This window comes from Hirundo rustica, chromosome 1 (genome assembly GCF_015227805.2).
Source record: "Hirundo rustica isolate bHirRus1 chromosome 1, bHirRus1.pri.v3, whole genome shotgun sequence".
Taxonomy (NCBI): Eukaryota; Metazoa; Chordata; class Aves; order Passeriformes; family Hirundinidae; genus Hirundo; species Hirundo rustica.
This window is the reverse complement of record NC_053450.1, coordinates 62,323,543-62,345,804: the sequence shown is the minus strand read 5'-3', so window position 1 is coordinate 62,345,804 and position 22,262 is coordinate 62,323,543. Positions and strand designations below refer to the sequence as shown.

General features: G+C 37.3%; 1 protein-coding gene across 1 annotated transcript in view; it reads right to left on the bottom strand.

Moving 5' to 3' along the window:
* Positions 1–22,262, bottom strand: part of LOC120747561 (dynein axonemal heavy chain 5-like) — a 149,713-nt gene that overhangs the window by 17,482 nt on the left and 109,969 nt on the right. Inside the window, exons 65-72 of the mRNA XM_058420799.1 lie at positions 22,007–22,177; positions 21,191–21,569; positions 19,818–20,089; positions 17,762–17,926; positions 13,754–14,021; positions 11,709–11,830; positions 10,122–10,469; positions 5,384–5,572 (exon numbers count right to left, since the gene is read on the bottom strand). Coding sequence (XP_058276782.1) covers positions 5,384–5,572; positions 10,122–10,469; positions 11,709–11,830; positions 13,754–14,021; positions 17,762–17,926; positions 19,818–20,089; positions 21,191–21,569; positions 22,007–22,177 — 1,914 coding nt within the window. The remainder of the gene's footprint in view (positions 1–5,383; positions 5,573–10,121; positions 10,470–11,708; positions 11,831–13,753; positions 14,022–17,761; positions 17,927–19,817; positions 20,090–21,190; positions 21,570–22,006; positions 22,178–22,262) is intronic.

Below are 22,262 nucleotides of genomic sequence, written 5' to 3'. Positions count from 1 at the left end.
AAATACAAGCACTGAAGTATGATTAGCTAGTTTTGTATTAGATTTCTTCTTATCAAGCAATCAGATGTCTTACATCCTGTGCTTTATTTATTATGACATAAAGATATGGATACTGACTCTCAGGAAAAAAAAAACCTCAAAAGACTAAACTCATTAACCATAATAGCTTTTCTGAGATTAATATACTAATTCCATAAAGCCCACTTAGAACATCCCCTTTTCATTTTGCAAACAGCTATCATCTAACATAAAACAATGTGATTTAAGAAAGGAGCTGCTACAATCAGAATTTTAATAGCTTTGTCTACATGATTTTGCAATGCATATCTCTACTGTGTGAGAATCCTTTATGCATATTTCTTAACTGTCCTCAGGTCACCAATTTCTTTGTCAGCACATACTTTATAGGGCCATCAGTAGGAAAGTAGTTGCTGAACTCACGTCATGATCATTGATGAAGTTACTGCAGTAGTGAAGTAGTGACTGAATATGGTTTTCAGTAAATGCTATTATTTTCAATCAGATATAGTTACTTGCTAGATTCTTTGTCAGCAGAAATGGGAAGTCCATCACTCTGTAGATGGAGAATCCATAGCTCTTTCCAAGGGATGTCAAGGATCCCTTCCTTGTACATAAGGAAGCAGACAGTAAAATATGTAGAAAATAGAAGAAACTCTAGAGCTGGATGACCACCATATCTGATAGCGTTGAGAAGCAAACCAGAGACACATTACAGAATCATCTATGTCAGTGTTTCAGTTCAGACCCTGATTTTTTTATTATTTTGGGGGTTTTTTTGTAGCAAAAAACTTGCACTGAAAACTAGATTCCAGGCACACAAAGGTCTTAGCTTCAAATCAAACTAACCCAAAAGGCGTGCTTCAGGGACTCTAAGGTACATCAGTTACTAATGGGTTCAGCCTACAAGCCCAGACCAGAGTTAGACCAAGGCAAATTCCCCAGTAAAACATGTAACGAAGGCCCGGGGTCCTCAGACAAATCCCTATTTCCGTGCAGTGCTTGCTAATGTAGCCGTAGCCTTAGAGGAATTACAGCTAAATCAATACTAAAAAAACTATTAAGGAAAGAAACCGCTGCTACTTGCTATCCCCCAGAAACCTGTTTTTTCAAGATGTGAGGATCATTTTCATTGTAAACTTCTCTGTGTGACAAGCTGACATTTATTCTTGCACCTGTCTTCACTCACATGGACTGACTGGACCTAATAATTTTACCACTAATCTCTCTGTAACCTGCGAGGCGAGACCCAGAAGCAAAAGAGGTCATGAAAGCAGAATTCTTACTCTGAGAAAAATGAGGACAGTCTTAGGTCAGGAGGAAGGTTTATTTTTCCTTTCCATCACCTGTGTCAAACCACAGGCTGAGAAAGCATGCAAAGGTGACATGTTTTTGTTCTACTCTTTTGGGTAAGTTACTGGAATGGTGAGAAGCATTACCAGAACAAAACAACAAAAGAAGCAGCATATATCATGGAGTAAAATGATTGCCCTATTTTGAAAGTTGTTGAGACAGAAGTCATTGCCGAAGGCTAATAATTGAGAAATGAAAGCCTCTCTGTGACAGCCTGAAACTTCTCTGGATTCACAATATATCAAGAGAAAATACAATCCAGAGCTTTGAATGTCAGTAAATATTTGGTTTTGGTACCATCTGTCCCTAACCCAGTTTGTTGGGGTTGTAGCTCTGTGCAAATTCACTCCACACTTCCTAAAGGGAGCCACAAGGACTGATCAAAGGTAGCAAAGGCACCGGCCACTTTCCCTGACAAGAATTTGATTTTAATTACCTTCATTGTTTCCAAAATGTTTTGTTCCTTTTCTCCACTGATAGTATCTTTCTACCTAAGTTTTCAAAGATTAACATGTCATGGCATTACTGGAGCACAATATTATTCTAAAAGCAAACCCAAGGTCCACTGCTAGGACTAATGAAAGTTTCTCTGATCTTTTCCAATGAGGCATGCATATAAACTCTTTTTCTGACACATTCCCTCAGTCTCTTACAATTTAGAATATTGGTTTTATCTTTTTTCAGATTTTTTCAACTGATTAGTATGTAACAATGTCCTGAATGACCAAATGTTGACTTAAATTGACAAAAAACAGAACTCATCTTCTTCTTTTTTTTTTTTTTTTTTCTCTCTCAGGCATCACAGGAAGTAATTACACAATCCATTTCCCTCCTTATACCTGCAAATATAATTTAGTTTGCCATATTGTAACTTCTGCCAAACTCTGTTGCTTCTCCCCTCAGAGAATACCTAAACTCTCCTTTCTTTTCTGCTCTGATTGATGAAATTCTTGTTTATATGTTAGTGAGCATTATTTTTCTATTTTGGTTTTTTAGTCATGTGGGTATGGGGTTTTTTTCAGTTTATGCAAATTTGCGTTTAAAAATTAAATTCTTTACAGCCTACTCCAGCCATGCTTTCGAAGAGGTTCCAGGACAATGGAGTGACAGTAGAGGTGGGAAACACATTTGATACAGATTTTGTTTGCTTATTGTGTAGATGTGGCCACACTCCTGGCACATCAGCAACACATAAAACATGGAACTGGATGCAATGGCAGAAAAGGGAAACTCCCCTACAACAAAGAAAAAAATTTGTATAGACCAAATCAAGTTCTAAAATACAGAGAATGAGACAAGTTCCAAAATGTAGAGGAAGAGACAAAAGATAAATTCACTAAGCAGACTGAAGAAAGAAATCTTGAAAAATCAGGGTCCAGAAGAAACAACACCAAATCTCATAATGTTACAAAAGTAAAATCTGTAGAAGTTGTAGAGCAGCTGAGATAGCCAAGAGATACACAGAGGAATACATTATTAGCAATAAAAACTCTTGGACAATGAACAGAGGATATCCTCTAGATGGTCAGAGCAAAGGAATTACTACCGTATTACAGAAACAATGCATAATTTTTGGATGTTTCTATGGAAAAGTACTGTGTCATCTATCAGTAGTGTGGACTGAAGAAAGGCACGTAAACAGAGTGGTACGATTAACCAAAGTGAAGTGCAATTCACAGATCAAGAAGCACCGAGCATTAGAAAATTAGATATCCCCAGGAAGAGGTGGTATCTGCACTTACTGAACTCAGAATGTATCTACAAAAAATACAGAAGACAAAAGTAGATCCAACAGCACATCCTCTGTACAAACTCAAATCACCTTGGTTGAATCATAAGAGGACAAGTGTCAAGCAAATTAAAGGAAAAGAAGTTTCCTTTGAAGCTCACAGATGTAAGAGAAATAGTACTGAAGCAAAGAAATGCTAATTCTGAGCACCATAGTAATGATGACTGCTTATAAGAAAATAAAACCCTTCATGTATGATTGGCAGGTCATGAGAAAAGATAATAGTTTGTCATACTTCTTGAGGATGAGAGCGCAAGAGCAGTGAAAACAATTGGTGTTGATTTTTTTTTTTTTAATACAGTCACATTAAATATTTTGTATTATAGCCAAATACAGCAATAAAATAGAAACAAGTTAAGAGTGAAGGATGGAACGTCCAAAATAGAACATTCAGACCCTTTGCCCTGAACTACAGTCCGTGGCTCCAAAACTGGTGGTCTCCAAAGCTAAGACTTGATGAAGTGACTGAAAAGAGGAGGCATCCCCTACATGTGGTTTGCGTGCACAACCTCAGTGATTAAACCAAGAAGGAAAGTGAATGAGCCTAAGATTAAAGGGAAGAAACGCCAGAGAAAAGCTGTATTTGTTCAAACCATTTTGAAGTGAATTTTGGATTAAACAAGTGTGTGTGCATTTTACATTACTAAAAGGTATTGCACAGATTTCCCAGGGGCAAAACCTGAGGTTAAGACTACCCTCTGGTTGCAATGTAAAGTGCAGTAAGTACTATTGATGTTTTCTAAGTATTAAAAATTCTTCAGGAGGAAAAAAGTAGGCAGCTTAACAAGGGATTGAAGAAATAGTCCTTTGGAGGATTTAGCAAGTATATTGTAAAAACATAGCTCAATATACATATTACAAATATTGCAAAAGCATACATGCTATCCAGACAGTCAGTATTTACTGCTATGGTAAACTGAAAAAATAATTAAGAAGTGGAATGAAATTAGAAGAACCTAGTTCCATGAAAAAGTTTTACCCTGTTTAGAAGGATAAGGGAGGAGGACTGAGAACAATTTAAGGTGTAAATGATAGTTGTAGATCCAACATGAAAATTATTACATTCATTATATTAATTATTATTATTACACTTACTATTTTATTTTCTATTTTATTTTGTTTTCTGCTTCTAATATTTATTCACTATTAAATAATAATATGAAAATTAGAAAACTGACTCCATTCTTAATCAAATTCTACAAAAAAATTATTTATATATTATTATTAAGACTCACTCAATAAGAAGGAGACAAAATGAGAGATGCAAGCAGGGATGAATGGAAAAATTACATGGAGATAGATGGTAGAAAATGTCACCAAAAAATGTTGTAGACGGCAAGTAACTTGACAACAAGGGAATGAAAAGAGAAGTTCCAGGTTGAATTATGACAGTACAAAAGTGGCTATTTATACAAGACACATCAAATTTGAGATTAATAGTAGAAGGGAAGACAGGAAATATTGCCAGTGCCCCAAGACTATTAGTTGTTACTTAGGTGGACATTCTAAGCTGGCCAGAGAAGAAAATAAAGCATGCATAGCAAGTTGTAATTAATATTGAGCATTTTACAAGCTTGAACTACAACTGTGGGGGAAAAAAGGGCACTATCAATGCAAAGAATATTGTAAAGAATAAAATCATGGAAATGAGGGGGTTTCAATATTTACTGCTCAGGGAACACCAGGCAAGAGAGCAGAACCCACTTATAAACTGATGCAAGTCTCTGTGCTGGATTTTTCCATTTAATGGGACTGTTAATTAAAAATGCAAGAAAACATTGACAAAGATACCTCTTATGGCTCAGACCCCAAAAAATCTGGAGCATGAAAAGGTCAGTGATAAAATTCACTTGTCATCATGGTGGTGTCATAATGGGAGTAGGTAAATTGAATGCTATGACCACAATAGGATCACCAGTCCTTCAGAAAAAGGCACCAAGCTCCTTTGGTAAGCTACTAAGGAGAGCAAGAAATTTCTGAAGCTTTTAATGGGCCTCTGAGTTAAGGTGACTGGTTAAGTGGACTGTGGAATTTGAAATACATATTTCTGATGTAGGAATATTTTAGATAATAAACCAGAACAGACTTATAAACACCTATGCATAATTTTAAGAGATTTTTAAAACACATGCCAGTTAAATTTAAGAAGAACAATAAAACTTATAAGACACAAATGTACATGCATGCATACATAAAACACCTGTTTTATAAAGTTGCACATACCTCATGAGGGTTATAATCCGGAGGTAACTTCTCTAGCATCTCATCAGCAAGACGCTGCACCACTGCTTCCCGGGTTTCTCCCCCTCTAGCACTGCTGTCTTTGGGCTGGATGTTCACTATGGTACTAAATGTCTCATTAGCCAGGTTGGTCTGGTAAGTTATATCTGCATTTGGGTGAAGTCCAAATACCTTAAAGCAAAATGTATAAAAATTGAGGGGGAAAAAGTGATTTTTCTTCTAAAATATATACATGAAAGAATGCATGAAAAATGGATAAACAAGGAAGAAAATTCTCAGCTCCATTAAAAAATAGATATGAACAAGTCAGTGGGAGTTCTTCCATTTAAATGGCCAAGGACCAAACCCAAATTGCATAAAAACATTAACATAGGCTGCATATGCAATAGTGTTTTCATTCATATCAGTGGAAGCTTTTTTAACTGATGTCATTAACTTCACATGGATCATGCTGTGGAATGCTGTCAAGGGGCGAGAACAGATTCCTTTCCTTTGGTTCAGACTAGAGCTTGTTGGAAATGTCATATGTGAACATTGACCTTTTAGCATTAGTTCTTTGTCTCTATGGCTCTACTGCTGTTGTACCAGCTCAAGTAGATGCCCCTAATTATCTGACTAGTCAACATTTCTAACACGTTTTCTTTTATTCAGATTCTTACGCTTATAAGACATGTAGCATGGTGGATAAAATAATGTCCACATCTGAAGTACCTAAAGATGGTGATATATTTAGGATATTTTATGGTTCAGCTATTTTTGGTTGAAGCTTTCCCCTCTTTACTTGTCCTTCTCTTGAAATGGAATTATTCTATTTAAGATACAGCTAGCACAGAATTACTGCAAAGCTGCCCTTTGTTTGAATGATAACAGCTTTTTCAGAAACTTCCACTGAAATATCAGTAAGTCTATAATTGTCAGATTGACAATTGCCACTCTTCTCCAGGAGGAATTATATGTACTGTGACTTATTTCACCAGCCCCCATTTAATTATAGCTATTACATATCTCTTACAAACTTTGAACCACTGATCCGACAATGAGGAAGGCTTGCCCTCAAACTGAGCACAAAAGCCAAGCAATCTTCTGTTTCTAAATTTTCACGCTTTTTTTCATATATTCAATTTTCATATTTTACATTATAATTACTATATTGCAAGAAGACATCTCTAGAAACCAGTATTTACATACTCTGAGGGCAGAAGTAAAAGGGCCATTTAATATTGTTAAACATGTAAATCCAGAAACTCAGGGACAAGGGATATAAGTGGCTGCACCATTGCCAAAGCCAGCAAAGCTGCACTGCTTTACACCACTTGGGAATCTTATCCTTACAACAGCACAGAGTACAGACCTAATACCACATCTGAATGAGGGTGTGACTATAATAGCGTGCAGGTAGTTTACAGACAGGATTTAACGTTTTGCAAATAGTGTTTACTCAAACCGAATATTTAGAGCTGTAAAAGTTGAAAATACCAATGCACTTTATTACACATATTCTATGTGGAAGGAAATGAACATTTGAAGATACATTCTTTTATGCTTTTGCTCTTGCACAGAGGAGGCTTATTTGTTTGGTTTTGTTCTAGCTGATTTTGTGGCAATATTATAGCTTGAATTGGCACCCTGAAGAATATCTGCTGTATCTGTGAATAGAACCCTAGTCCAAGAGCTAATTTAAACATCACAGCAATATTAACAAAGACAGGGAGACATGGGAGATAGCCCTGGTTTTATGCAAGTGATGTATGAAGAAGAAAGAAAAAAGAAACCAGCGGGTGGATAGCCCCAGTTTTCTGAATGTCCTGTATATTAATCTAGGACCCAAATCTCTCATTGATCCAAAATCTCTGGGGATGTTGTTTTAAATGATAATTCTGGATTCTGTCTTTCAGAGTTTTCCAGTCGTATGTATCATCAAAACTAATTGCTAATGCTCTACACTCCTCTGACATCACTCCTCTATCATTCCCTGCTCAACTGGACAGGGGAGACAAGTTACAACAGAAAGTCCATGGTCTGAGATAAGAACAGGTAGAGATCGATCTCCAGTTATCATCACAGGTGAAAGAGACTTGGGGAAATCAATTGAATTTATTACCAATCAAGTCAGATTAGGATCACGAGAAATAAAACCAAATCCTAAAAGCACCTTCCCTCCGCCCTTCCCTTCTTCCCAGACTTGACTTTATTCCCAAATTCTCTACTTCCTCCCTTCCACAGGAGCACAAGGAGACAGGGAACAAGGAACAGGATTTGTGGTCAGTTCATCACAGTTCATTATACACTCCTTCCTCCTCAGGAGCAGGACACATCCCACTCTACTCCTGCTCCAGCACAGGATCCCTCCCCCATAAGACAGTCCTCTGCAAACTTCTCCCATGGGCTGCAGTTCCTCTTGAACAGCTCCAGTGTGGGTTCCTTCCACAGCATACAGACCTCCAGGAACAGACTGCTTCAGCGTGGATCATCTGTGGGGTCATAACTTTGGCCAGAAAATCTGCTCCATCGTGGTCTCCTCTCCCCACAGGGCCATGGATCTTGACGGAACCTGTTCCAGCATGGACATCCCACAGGGTCACAGCCTCCTTCAGGCATCCACCTGCTCCAGTGGGGGGGTCCTCCACAGGCTGCAGGGCAATCTTCTCGTGCACCTGGAGGACCTCCTGCCCCTCATTCTTCACTGACCCTGGTGTCTGCAGAGTTGTTCTGCCCACATATTCTCACTCGTCTCTGTGACTGAAGGTTCACATGCAGCTTTTTATCTTTCATAAATACATTACCTCAGGGGCACTGCCAGCACTGCTGATGGGCTTGGCCTTTGTCAGCAGTGGGTCTGTCTTGGAGCAATCTGCCACTGGCCCTGTCACACATGGGCCAGTGGCAGATTGCTTCTCACAAAAAACAGTGGCTTCTCACAAAAGCCACTCCTTAGCCCCCTGCTACTGAAACCTTTCCATGATAATTCAATACAACGGGTTCAATTGCCCTTCTCAGAAAACAGTGTTCATTCTGCTCAGAGGATGAAATTTTGTCAAAGAAGCAAGGACACTGCAAGCAGACCAATTCAGTCTTTCTTTACTAAAAATGGAAAAGGAATGAATCAAGGATACACTGGACTAGCACAGTATCCTTTGTGAAATGAAGAAGACTGGGAGATTAAAAGGTTAAAGGTTTTCATGAGCAATTTTGACAGATTTTAGAATGACAGAAGAAAGACACAGCTTTCTTCCTGAGTGAAAATGTGAAGGACAAAAAGATGTTTGCATTCCTGGACTTGCCTCTATTTACATAAAAGCCAAAGGTAAAATTCCCCAACCTCAAACCATACATACAGATTTTTTACAAGAATCAAAACACTTTAAAAATACATTGCAGCATTGTGAGATAGGTTCCCAAGTGCTTTAAAAAGCAGATCCTTGAAAGTAGCACCTGAAGTCTGGTAGAGCCTTCATACTGGTAGAGGTTCATACACTGATAGGAACCACTTCATGAGCTGGGCTCAAATGGATCCCACTGATGAATTATCATGTCTGCATTTACACTGACTTGGAAAAGTTGCATCATTGCAACTTCATTGCAGCATCATTGCAAATAACTTTGCATTCTTCTTTCACTGTCTTCAGAGATTCAGAACTTTCCAAGCTTATTTTATGACTTTGGAAACTTCTCACTCTCTCAGCCAGCACATTATCAGTAAGTAAAAACCAGTTTTTTCTGTTCCACTCTGTCTATTTAATTTTAATAGAACTTATTTCCAATGGCATTTATCAACTTAATAGAAATGAGACAGAAATTCAGACCATTCACTTCTGTTTCAATTTTCCAGAGCATTCTCTTCTGTTTCAGTTTTAAATAACTCCCACCATGTGTGTCTGTACCGGAGGGAGTAGAAAGTCACCATCCTCCAATCACTGTGGTATGCACACATTGGGTCATGTAAAATTGGTTACGACCTGGAGCTACCCTGCACCCTACCCCATCAATTCATGGCAACATTCATATCTTTCTGTTGTCAAAACTGAATAAACTCCCAATTATAACTTGCAAAATGAGACCATAGGGCTTTTTTACTTTCATTGTTTCTCAGATGGCATATCTGCTCAATCCCATATAGAATTGTGAAACCACAAAATAGTTTGGTTTGAAAGGGATCTCTGAGGGTCATCTAATCCAAATCACTTGCTTAAGCACAGGCAGATAGAGCAGGCTGTCCAGTATATAGTTGGGATTTTGATGTCTACAAAGATGAGACTCCATAACATCTCTGGGCAAACTTTTCTAAACTTTTCCATATTCACTTAAAAAAAAAAGTTCTCTTGTTCTCAGATGGAATTTCCTGTTGTTTAATTTATGTCCATTGCCTCTAGTCCTTTCATTGGTTATTATCAAAAACACTCCAGCTCCACCTTTACAGCATTCCATCAGGGTTTTTTACACATTGATAACAATATTTGAACCTTGCTGTAACAACCTTCCAGAAGATAATTAGGGTTGCTAAAAGTCCTCCATAAGGACATGGGCCTGTGAATATGAGACTTTTTCCAATTGTTTGAAGAAGACCTCATCCACCTCTTCCTGGTCAGCAGATCTACACTGAATACCCACTGTAATGGTCTGCCTGCTAATCTTGACCTATGCATACTCAATTCTGAAAAAAAACCACCTCATAAGTTATTCATCTGACAAAAACTCCCTTTAATATATTAAAATATTTTACCTCTGGTGTATCGATCACTGGCAATTGCTCTATGTACTGGAGATAGTCTTCCACTGTATTCCCTTTTGGAATAAGATAACCTTTGTAGAAACAAAATTTTTCACTGAACATGTGCTCTCCAAACCAGACCCTTGCGTATGTATTCAGCAGCGCCTTGTCGAGGTCATCAGTTACACGGCCACCGTACTGCACCTCCCCAAGCATGTAGCGAACACAGCTCCAGTCCACGCCGTGCTTGGTGCCCACATCGTTCAAATGGTTCTGAACAAACTGCACACTGGCCGCGAAGTCTGCCTGATTGAATTCGTAGGGAATATTCCAGCCCAATGGGCCAAACTTTCTTCTTTCCTGTAAAAGAGTTAGAATCGAAGGTAAAACAGTGCTTGATATTAATTGGAAAGAAAGCTTAAGTGCAGAAGAATACATTAAATATGTTAAGAATGCAGTGGTCCAGCTGGAACTCCATTTCATCAACTTTAAAAAAAACACATTTAACACAGACAAGGCCAAACACTTATTATTTTTATTAATTATTATTTAAATATTTTTATTTTAATTAGATTAATTATCTAGTAGCTAAATTTGTACGAACAAAGAATAGGAATATTAATATTGTCACAAAGAAAAAAATCCTCTTTTTAAAGTATTTTTTAAATCTCTGAGTCTGGAACCATAGTTTTTGAATTTCAAAAATTCAGCTACTATTTGAGGCAAGGGTGTCCAAAATCAACAGCCATGATCATTGCGTGGGGTCTTCCTATTGACTACATATATTCTTATCACTGCTGTGTCTGTATGGTGCAGATGCAAGTAGGAAAAACTGCTTCTTAGTTGAATCATTTGCAGGCTCAGGTGGCAGTATATAGCTGTTAGGGAAATATCTGGTAATTGCAAAATTTTTAATTTTTTCCACCAAGAAAGAAGTGATACCAAAGTGATACAAAAAAAGAGCATACCACAGGCTTCCACTGGACCACAATATATCAGTACATGGATGCCACAGAGCTAAATTAACCAGGCTCCAAATATAAACTAAGGACACTGCAAAATCTATCCACAGGATGATGAAAAGTTGTGGTTAATCCATAAAGCACTTTCTTAATGGAAGTCCTGAAAGTCAAGACCCAAAATCTACTTTAATTTCCTCCTACAGGCTTCAGAGCAGGAAGGATTTATATTCACCCTCTTACACCTTGTCATTGTGAATGCAGCATTTTAAGACTATGGTTTTCCAAACTATAAATTGTAAATTTTTTTAATATGCTTTTATGATTTAAAATATTAGTAAAAGTCCAGTTAGTTGAAAGACAGATAACTCAGTCATTGTCCAGGATTTTAAGAGAAGAGTACTCTAATTGATCTCTGCTTGATTGTCCTTTTTTCCTTTGAAATATCATCCCAGTTGAGCAAAATTGTAAGTTCTAACACAGTTGCATTAAAAGAGATCCGTTATCCTCTTTCTTATTTTATTTGTTTTAATTTGCCAACATGGGACTTCCCTTTGAAAATGTTTTTCATTTAATAAGAAGGTTCATTAATAAATGAAACATGGCTTTATGACAGAAGAGAAGAAATATATTTTTAAACCTGAACAGTTGTGTGAAGAAATGCTACAGCATATAGCAATGGTTTCCACTGTGGCATTTTGCTTACTCCCAGCAGATCCTGAGTAACAGCAGAGTACGTTCGTTTTAAGCCAGCTTTCACACCTAGAAAGTAAGTATAAAAATGTAATACACTAGTAAAAAAAAAAAAAGTGTGGAATCCATAAGTCCAACTTCTCTTAAGTATAATTCTCTATTCCAATTTGCAGTATCTTCTTATTTATACCTTCAAATAATGTCTCAGAACCAATTATCTGTTTGGCTGGTCATAGCAGGCAAACTTCAATAACATTTTGTTATTGGTAGATAACACAAAAATTAATTTCAAGAGTCTGGAAGGAATTAAAATTAAGTAATCATATTCTAAATGTCCCCAATAAGAACTGAAATAGAAACACAACTATATAGCAACTGCATGGCAATAAAAAAGACACCTAACACTATATGAATTATAGCACTGGGTATCCAAGAGTTTGTTTTGATCTTTACTTACGAGATTTTAGTTTTATTTAGGATAACTTTATTTAGATTTGATTCCTATAAAAATCTCAGAATTCTGTATTCAGGTTCTCCATCTGACCTACAGGCAGCAAGGTGATGAGAACCTAAATTCATAGCACAAATATTAATACTTGGGGAGGCTTGTTTGAGTGCTAACATTTCATATCCCAGGAACACCTTTAGGGAGTTGATACTGATACAGTCTTAGCTTCCATGGAACAGAGAAGCTCAACTGATCCCAAATGTTTTCAGGCAGTGCTACCCAGCGAACTTTTGCCTTGGGCAGACAACTCAAGCATGAGTTACTGACATCAGGTCCCTCTTATGATACTTTCCACCCAATCAGCTTCACACAAGTCTACAAGGGCAGATTTTAAGCGCAGTGAAAAGATTGTCCAAGTTGTCCTACTTCCTATGACACAATAAAAGTACTTTTCTTTTTGTTCATACTTCACAAAGATCCTGTAGAACAATATTCAAATAAATAGCTTTTCAAAATATTGAATGGGTATCATAAGAGGATTCCAAAATCAAACCAAAGTGTCTTATTGTATTGTGCTACTAATGTGGCAGGACAGTCTTAAGAAACTGAAACTGTCTATATTTCATCCTGACTTAAATTTTTACACTGAGATTTTTTCAGCCACTAAATGCAAGTTGCACATTTGCTATAACTTGACTTCTAAAATAGCCTCTTGGAGCTATAGGTTGCAACTATTAGAATGCTTAGGTGGGGGCACTGTGCAATAAAAAGATGGTGAGCTCTGAATTAAAAAGGGGAAGAGGAGAATAGGAAGAAGTAAGAAATTTGTATCAACAGACTGACTACCTGCTCTTGAGAGGGAGCATAAATGCTGGATGTGTTTCACAACATCAAACATTCTGTAGATATCTTACTAATGTTCGAAGGAAGGTAAATACTGAAATAAGAGGTGTCTGAAGCCTTAAATAGGACCCTGGAAAAAAATTCTCAGCTCCTACCGACATCATCAACTGAAACCAATGGCAACAGATATATATAAAGAAAGGGTATATTTATTTATTTGTAGGCATGGATAAGATACCCCTTCTCTCCTCAAGGTTTAACAATCATCTTAGCCTCTCCTCACATAGCATGTTCTCCAGTCCCTTCAGCACCTTTGTGGGATCCCACTGCACTAGGTTCTTGCATCTCTATGAGTACAGAAACATAAATCCAAACTGTCAATTAAGAAGGCAGACCCCACATTAGGCTTCTTCATATGGACTACTTAAGTTAGGAAAGCTGGGGGCTTAGAGGCTCAGAAAACATGAGATGAACATCTGAATATGATGAAACATCCTGAAAGTGGGGAAAGATCCTGAGTGTAAGGAGGTGTGTGGAGGCCCAGAAGACCAGGGGATGACCAGGGGATGTCCAGGAGCATAGGTCAGTAATGTCCAAGGCTGGCACCTTCAAGTAGCTGCACAAGGAAACCAACATTCCTTTCTGCCCAGCCTTCCTGGACCAGCAGAGATCTCTCCAATGGGAAGGGAAGCTATTCCTACCTTGAGGAGGTTCATTGGTAAATTTTATAGAGGACTGTAAAAGATTAATAGGAAACTCTGGGTGAGCCTCTGTAGTGATCCAGGTTCTGAAATTTTCACTCATAGACTCTTTTGTTGTGATGGTGTCCATTAATTCATTAAGAAATTCCAAGCCAAGGTGGCAGTTCTGTAGAAGAAGCCATCCTCCATCTTGCATGCACTGATTTAGCAGATGCCTGGCATGGGCCTCCTGGCCCTGACCCATTGAAATTGCACGACATGGAATATTCTAAAAGTAAACAAGAAAGTTTATTTTAATTGTAATTGCTTAGGATTATACACGCGATGTATTGCTTCCATAGATCCATTCTGCCGCAAAGAAAGCCAATAATGTCAATGGGGACTGATCATGCTAAAACAGAGTAAAGAAAAAAAAAAACAACAAAAAAGCAAAACCCTCCAAGTTCCTCTTATCTTCCACCTGCTGGAAGAAAACTACACCCACGGGAAATAATACTGTTCTGCTCATCTAACAAAATCTGTGGGATAAGACATCTGAAACATTTTTTCAGCTTTTTTGCCACATTTTCAAATAAAGCAAGACATAAATACAGTCTGATCATCCTTTTTCCCATAATGTACTATCTTGAGATGAGCAGATATTAGGGCTTCAGATAATAATTAATGCACAGTGTAAATCAAACAATTCTGGTGACTTTTTACTGTCTGAACATATTTCATTTAAAAGAGAACTGTGGATGAAGCAGGTAGAACAGGAAAGATTATCTCACATTAAAGCATTACTCAGGAAACATCCTGTATTGTTAAATGGCAGCTGTGGAGCCACTGTTTCAGAGGACTCCAGTTTGGTGATCTGCTAGCTCAAGCAGATCTGGAGCAGATTTAGATTCAGAAGAGAGAAAGCTTATAAATGCAAACATAAAATTCTGGAATTTTATGGCATCTTCTCCAGGTACCACAGGAGCATAAAGCCAGTTGTTCAGAAAACCAGAGGAGGATACAAGCTCTCACAAAGGGATCTGAAAAAGATAAGGCTGAGATCAGGACCACACAAGTCTGTCAGTAACATACAGGCAGATCCTCTCTTGCTTACTATTCCTGCTACTCTTGTTCTTTTTAAGTCTGTTTCAGGTTGACTGCTTGACTCCTGCCAGTGAAAACCAGAATTCTCAAACCCAGTTAAACATATTATTCTCATATCTGTTGAGGGCAGAAGAATTGATGAAGAGACTTTGTTTCATGGACAGTTTCATGTTCAAGACCTACAGCTGAGTATCCCTCATGCACTGAGTAATGAGCTGCATCATCAGCCTGGGGCTATCTTCAGCTGGCTGAGAGCTACAAAGGTTACTCTTGACCTGTACTGCTACTCAGACTCTCTTACTGTGAAACAAAAAGAAAGGAAGACATCCACTCCTAAACGGCACGGAGGAGACTGCCCTACTTTTGCAGGTGAAGAAGGTTAGGCATATGGACACAAACTGTGCTGGGTCATTTGGCCTCCGGGTCAGAGAATGGGCCCTGACCTGATTTTATAGAACAGTATAAACACAGCTGCTGTATATGATCCCCCATATCCCGCCAAGATTTAAGGACATGAGAATGTCAAAGATAAGAAAGCAGTTAAATCCTACTCTCAGGTCAGTGAAACCTGAAACTGTAGCTAAAAGAAGCAAAGCTGAATAGCCTGTGAAGCTGGCTATGTGCCAGAGGACCAAAAAACTTTACCTTTTCTGAGGTGCATCTGAAGTACATCTAGCACTCCCATAAGTCAAAGACTATGACTACCCCTGCATAAGAGTGCATAAATATTCAGAAAGTACATTATTCCCTAACAAAGCATCTACTCATAATTTGCTCTTCTCAGCAATGTTACCTCTCAAATGTACAATCATTAAAGGTTAAAGAAACATCAAGAGAAGGAAAAAAATATTTTTCGCTATGAATTGTCCTCATTTTACTCCTTCTGAAAGAAGTCTATCAAATGTCTGCATACAGAATGTGTCTTTCAATAGTGAGTCACATCAGCATATCCATGGCATCTTAATACATCACTATCCAGATGAAAATGCTGGCATTTTAGTCACTACAGTGGCCCTGACAGTTCTGTTGAAGATTCTGTGCATCATTCCCTAAAAGAAGAAACTGTCTCTGCAGATTTAAAAAAAAAATCTGATTTTAATGAAGCCAAAGTCCCGGCATAAGAAACTTCATTTTAATCCTGAAAGTTAAATTTTCAGACCGTCCTAAAGTGAAAGTAAAGGGGGCATAAATGCAACTAGTTTTAAGATAGAGCTTGTTTGGTTTATAAACAAGATTATATAGCTCAGTAGCTACAGATACTGTTCTCATTTCTTTGGGAGAGGGCCACCTGAACAACTAAATTTTAGAGAGAAAAATAAATTGCGGACAAAAATTTTAACATTACCAACAGCAGCCCATTGATTTGTACTGTTAATACCATACTTAGAGGGACCGTCAGTACTGGAAATCCATTTTAAGACTACAAATCATGACTGTAAAAGGGAAATCACTGAAAAAAGAGACCCAAGTTTTTTAATCATTAAGAAGAACAAAACCCCAGCACCACCACCACCCTCCTTCAAGATACAACTGATACAACCCTGATACAACTAACCTATACTAAAGATTTAGCCTGGGAAAAAAGTGGAGAAATCTCAAAGACAGGAACTAAGTATAATTTGTTGACATACTAGCAAAATAAACACAAAGCTCCCTTGAAAAGGTTTCTGAAAACTATATTATTTCTAGATATGTGTTTCAAAAGCTAAAGAATTGCTGAAATGCTCCTCAAGTTCCACACTGTTATATAGATTTTTATTTTTAAAAACATCTGTGTTTGCATTTTGTTTTGTGGCATTTGGATGGCTTTTATAGACTTGAAATTTTTGATATGCTGTGTGGTTATATCTTTACTTAAAGAGATTAGAAAAGAATCTTACAACTAAACAGTGTTGTTGACTTTACATTTACAGGTGACACTAGAGTTGAGCTTCAGGCTATGACAGCCTAGCTGATGTTGCCTTGTTAATAAACCATGTGTGAATAAACAAGGCAATCCCTTTAGCTCTTTCACAACCTCATTTTCTATTTATTCTATACATATTTCCTGAAAGTATGAAAACATATCAAGACTCCACTGCAACATCCTTTTGGTCTGATAGCAGACAAGGATCAAATTAATGACTTCAGATTTAGGATTCCTAAATTTAAGCACTAGGTGAGAGTTAGACCATAATTTAAACCATCTTCAACAAAGACAGACAAACAAGGGTCCTGATTTTCAAACTGAATGAGCACCTCCACTTTCTAATTAATAAGCTAAAGAGATTTGTGGGTCCTTCCACTTTTGCAAGCATGTCTTACTCAGTGTATACTAAAATCCTGCACCATTTAATGAAGATGCATTCTAACAAGGAGGAAAATTTATGGAGATCTAAAGTAAATAACTTCTTCTTGGGAAAATTTTATATGCTGCTACATTGTGAACCATAAAACAGCACACAGAGTGCCTTAAAGTGACGATGTTCTGTAGGAAATGTTGAATGTCTCCATCAAGTGCACAGATTGAATGCTAGGGTGTTAAGATTAATTTCTCTTCTCACCATATTTATGATTTTTTTCTGTATCTTCTTGTAATCGGCATTACTGTCAGCTCCTACAGTGAGTGCAACAAAATGTAAACCACAAGTGTTGCTTTGTTCTCATAGATCAGTACGTTTCCTAAGTAGCAGACTGTCATGGACTGCTGGATAAAGACAGATGTCTCATTGGAATCAAACTGCAAGAAAAGCAAGACTGCAACATTTTCATTTCCTAGTAAATGCATTTTGGCTACTTGTCAAAAATTAACTTCCAGACAGAACACTAGTATGAATATAAATACCACTATCTGAACATCTTTAAAATGTGGAAATACCACTTCTAGTGCAAAAAAGAGTTAAAAATGTCTTTATCAGGTCTAGCAAATTCAGTTTAAGAGGATACCTTTGATTTTGCAAGGCGTTCTATATTTTCAGTGGGGTCAGACCCCACCGATAAAAGGCATGTCAAAGGTGTTCGACAGCCACTTTCTGTCCACATTGCTTCCATTTCAAGAATAAATCCTTCTGCATATTTCCCTCCAAGAGATTCTGCAATGTAGTGCCGAGCCTAGGAAAAAAAAAATACCAGGAAAAAAAAGAAATCTATCTTTACCTTTTTTAATGTAGCATTAATTAATGATATGGAAATTACCAATATCTACATAGGCAAGGCACTGACTGTCTAAACTTTAATTTTCTGACTTTGATCCACCGCAGGCAACCATTGAAATTCTCAGGTAGCCAACTTCAAACGAAGAAGAGAAAGAATTCTGCTCACACAACAGCCACCCTGTGAAAACTGTTGCTAGAAAATGCTAAATGGGTTTTTTTAAAGAACTGGGGAAAAAAAAAAATCCATGCAGAATAGATCCAGTGTCAGCTCTGAGGACAGCTTAGATATTGCCCCTAAATTACTGCCTGTTAAAACTTGGTGGATAGCCAAACAAAAGAGTTTCTCTATACCAGTTCCATTCTTAGTTCCTCTAAGTATGTATTGTTGACACTGTCTCTGCAGCATAGTGGATTTAGACAGATCCTTCATCTGACCCAGTTACAATCTCCCATATATTTATTGGAACTTCAAACAAATTCTCCTGTCCAGTGGTTATCAAATTCAAGTCTCTTAGGCTGAATATCTATTTCTACAAAACATAAACTCAGCTCAGACTTGATCCTTAAAGGTCAAAGATTCTTTATGCATCTATTTTTTTTTCTTTTCACCGACATTTTCTAAAAGAACTTCTAAAGCTACCTTAGTGTCTGAAATTCTTTTTTGACTGAGGTTATTTGCTAGCTATGTAATGACTCTCACAGATTCTGAGGTATGTATGATGAAGAAAAGCACTGAGGAACAAGGGGGACTGTGGAAGATGTCAACTATAGGAAAAAAAACTCAGTCACCCACTATTAAGTGTATATTTTGTCCTCGACAGGTAAAATTCCTAATACTTGGGAAAACACAGTCGGGAAAGAGGAGATAAAGAAGGGAGTAACAAAAGAGTTTCCGTCTCTCCTCAAAAATTAAAAGAATGACCTTTTCTTCACAACCATTGTTCAAAGACATTCTTTTTCAGAGACAGTTGTACAAGACAGTAACAAATAATTGATAAATAAGTAGATGGATAATTGTTGATAAGTTGACAGATAACCAGTAGCAGATTTATTATGCTCTGTTTAAATTATAGCTGTTGGAGCTCCCATACTCCTCTCCTACTTACTGACTGAAGAGCAGAAAATGAAAAAGAGTGGAGTGAGCCTTGTTGAAAAAGAGGTCCATGAAAATATGGTGTCCACTAAATACAATACAACATGTAGCATGTAAAGCTGAGATATGCAGGAAAGAAAAACTACTACTTTCCAGTACAGAAAGGTGAAGAAAAAAAAAAAAAAAAAAAGGAAGTGAAAAGACAGTACTCATAGGCTCATACATCTCTTTTACTCCTACATAGGCAAGAAAAAATCAAAATATCACAAACTGTGGAGAAACTGCTAGTCTACTGCAGTTTCTTTTATTATGTTTGCCATGAGGCAGCCTTAATTATTACTTTCTCAGTAGAAAGGGTAAGTAAACAGTTTATCTGCTGTTTTAGTGCACCTGTCATAAAGGTGAATTGTTCTTTTTCCACTGCTTCTGTAAAAAAGAACAGGTGAATCTTCTGATTCACCAGAGGAATTAAACTTTTTTACAGGTTTCATGACTTGACCTTGAAAGCGCCACACAAAAAAATGGTGTTCTTGCAACACAATTTGTTTCATGTTCTGCTTCCTAGTTCATTGCAATTAAATAAATTAGTGTTTTCACGCATATTTTTAATGAGCATTTCAGTATCTGATTTTTCAAAGTAGCTCACTCTGCAACAAATATTATGATAACAAGAAATTCAGAGAATGTAAGTTTGGAACTAGCAGTTCTTCAGGATATGTCACACGGCATAACCACTGTACAAAGTGTATCTTACTTGGGCAACAGTGTGATCAGGGCACCAGCTACGGACAAGGAGCAGTTTATGGAATTGATCCAGTAGGCTGTCGTAACCATCAGGAATAACAGATTTTTCAGGAGCTTCTTCATCAAACCAGGCTTTCCAAGATTTCTCATTCTTAGCAATTTGCACCAGAAGCTGATTGAAAGGGTACAAGCTAGATAACTGCACAAGATTGAGCCATGTCGTGTCAAGGATCCACTTCTTTGGTTTCGGTTCCACAGAATTCATATCCAAGCTGGCTCCTCCTGTAAAGTGAAAAATATCTTAGAGGAAAATAAACATTGCTAAACAGAAAAATGATAAGTAATAAAAAAAATACTTTTTAATATAATTCAGGGAGTAATATTTTATGTAAACCAGGATATGGAGACCTAGAACTTGCATAGAAGAAACACTTAACAAAGACGTAATTGGAAAGTGGTGTCAGTTCTTCCCAAAGCTGATAACCTACTAATTTTTGTGCTGCTTCTACTCTATCCATAGAGCTGGAATAATAAAACATGACCACCTGAAAGGATGCTCAAACCCAGTTCTTCAGAGCAGATGTAGAATGGTTAGTACAGCCTCCTTTCATCTATACCAAAGAATAAGAAAGCACATGCTGCATTCATTTCCAGGACTGTGCAACGTCAACAGCCTCTTAGCTCAACCACCACTCAGCCTCATGCTCATTCGCACACCCAGCACAGCTGAGCCACAGCTGAACAGTAACTCAGTGTTTGCTAAACAAACTGGGATATTTGGATGCCAAGCACCTGATTGTACTTGTATTTGTATCAGATTACGTTTATCTAATCTTGGAGACAGTGAGGTCAACCCTCATCAAATTTTATAAAAATTACTCAAATTTTTCTTTGTCATTGTGTCTAAGTAGTGACAGACAATGGTGACATAATGCAATGCAATATAGAAGTGTTTTACAACATGTAACAGACTTCCACTTTTTTGTGCCGATACTTAAGTCGGGTACAGCCATCAGCCATCAAGAGAGATTTTGCTGATTGTCTACAAACTCACAAACACAGATATGTGGCAACTTGAAAAAGAGGCAGACGATAGAGACTATAAGTTCTCTTATAAGTAGTGGACTTATTTTTTCCCATTTTGGAATGTATTACAGTTAAAATAATCCTCATCTAAGCATTATTTTTATAACAAATAATCTATATTGCTCTTGATTTGGAAAATTTGTCTATTAATTCCTTCTTGGACTGTATATGCTTTCATTCACAAGTTAAAAACAAGGAGATCCACAGGATATAACACATTGGTAATGCAAGTACTGCAAAATCTGAATCTGGCAGTATATAGCCATATGTAAACAGGAACATTTTTAGGGAAATTACCTTTGATCAGTGTCTCAAACTCAGTGTGTGAAATTTTCTTGGCCTGCAAGTCAATCTTCAGTGCCAGCAGCAATGTGAACAGGAACCGGTGATTTTCATACAGCCCTCGAACTGTGTACTTGAAGACTTCGTAGGTGAGATGCTCGATTATATAAACTACCCGTTTTGCTGGAATTTGAGATTTCCGAGATCTTTCCACTGATAGGTCAAAAATGCCAAGGAACTGCCCTAAAGATGTTTGGTACATGACATTAACCAAGCTCATTTCCACAATTAGGAAATAAAGGATGCTACCACGACCTGCCACAGGCCGATACTCTTCACGTGCAGTATTGATTTTCACCTCTGTCTCCATTGCTGTGTTTAATTTTTCACTGACCTTAAAATTAAAGGAAAAAACTCATGAAGATTAAATTGTATTACTTGAGATTTATACTACACAAGCAAAAAGAAAAGGTCTTGATTAAGATCACAGTAATATTTTTAGTTGAGTTTTGCTTCCCTCTGCCAGTGTTTCAACACAGACATTGTGTCTTCATGTGTTCCAAGTCCTGTCACAATGGGAACTGATTCAAACTTACACCTGCAAAATATGCCTGGAATATAAAAAGCATTCAGGTAGCAGATTACTTTTGCAATTTTTTAATGGAGAAAATATTAGTGTTTCTACTACTTATTTGTTAAGAAGTCAGATGTTATACAGCGTCTCTGAATGGGGAAAAATAAAACAGGAATGAAAACATATACATATTTCTTTATATATACCATCTTTAAATTACAATTACAAAATGTATCTGCAGTACATTCAAAATTCACCTCTTCTGCTGTTGTTTTAGTGATCCTTAAGACTTCTATCAGTGACTCATCTTCAACCAAGGAGCCTTCTGTACTGGTTAGACGGCAGAGCAGATTATCTTCAAGCTCCTGCATTTTCCTCTTGTTGGATGTCACTTCTTCCATCAGTTTGATTCTTTCTGCTTCCAGTTCCTGTATTCAAGAAATTTGCCATAGAATATTTACCATCAATTAAAAGAAAGATTCCTTATAAAGACACAGAAAACGTGATTTCACA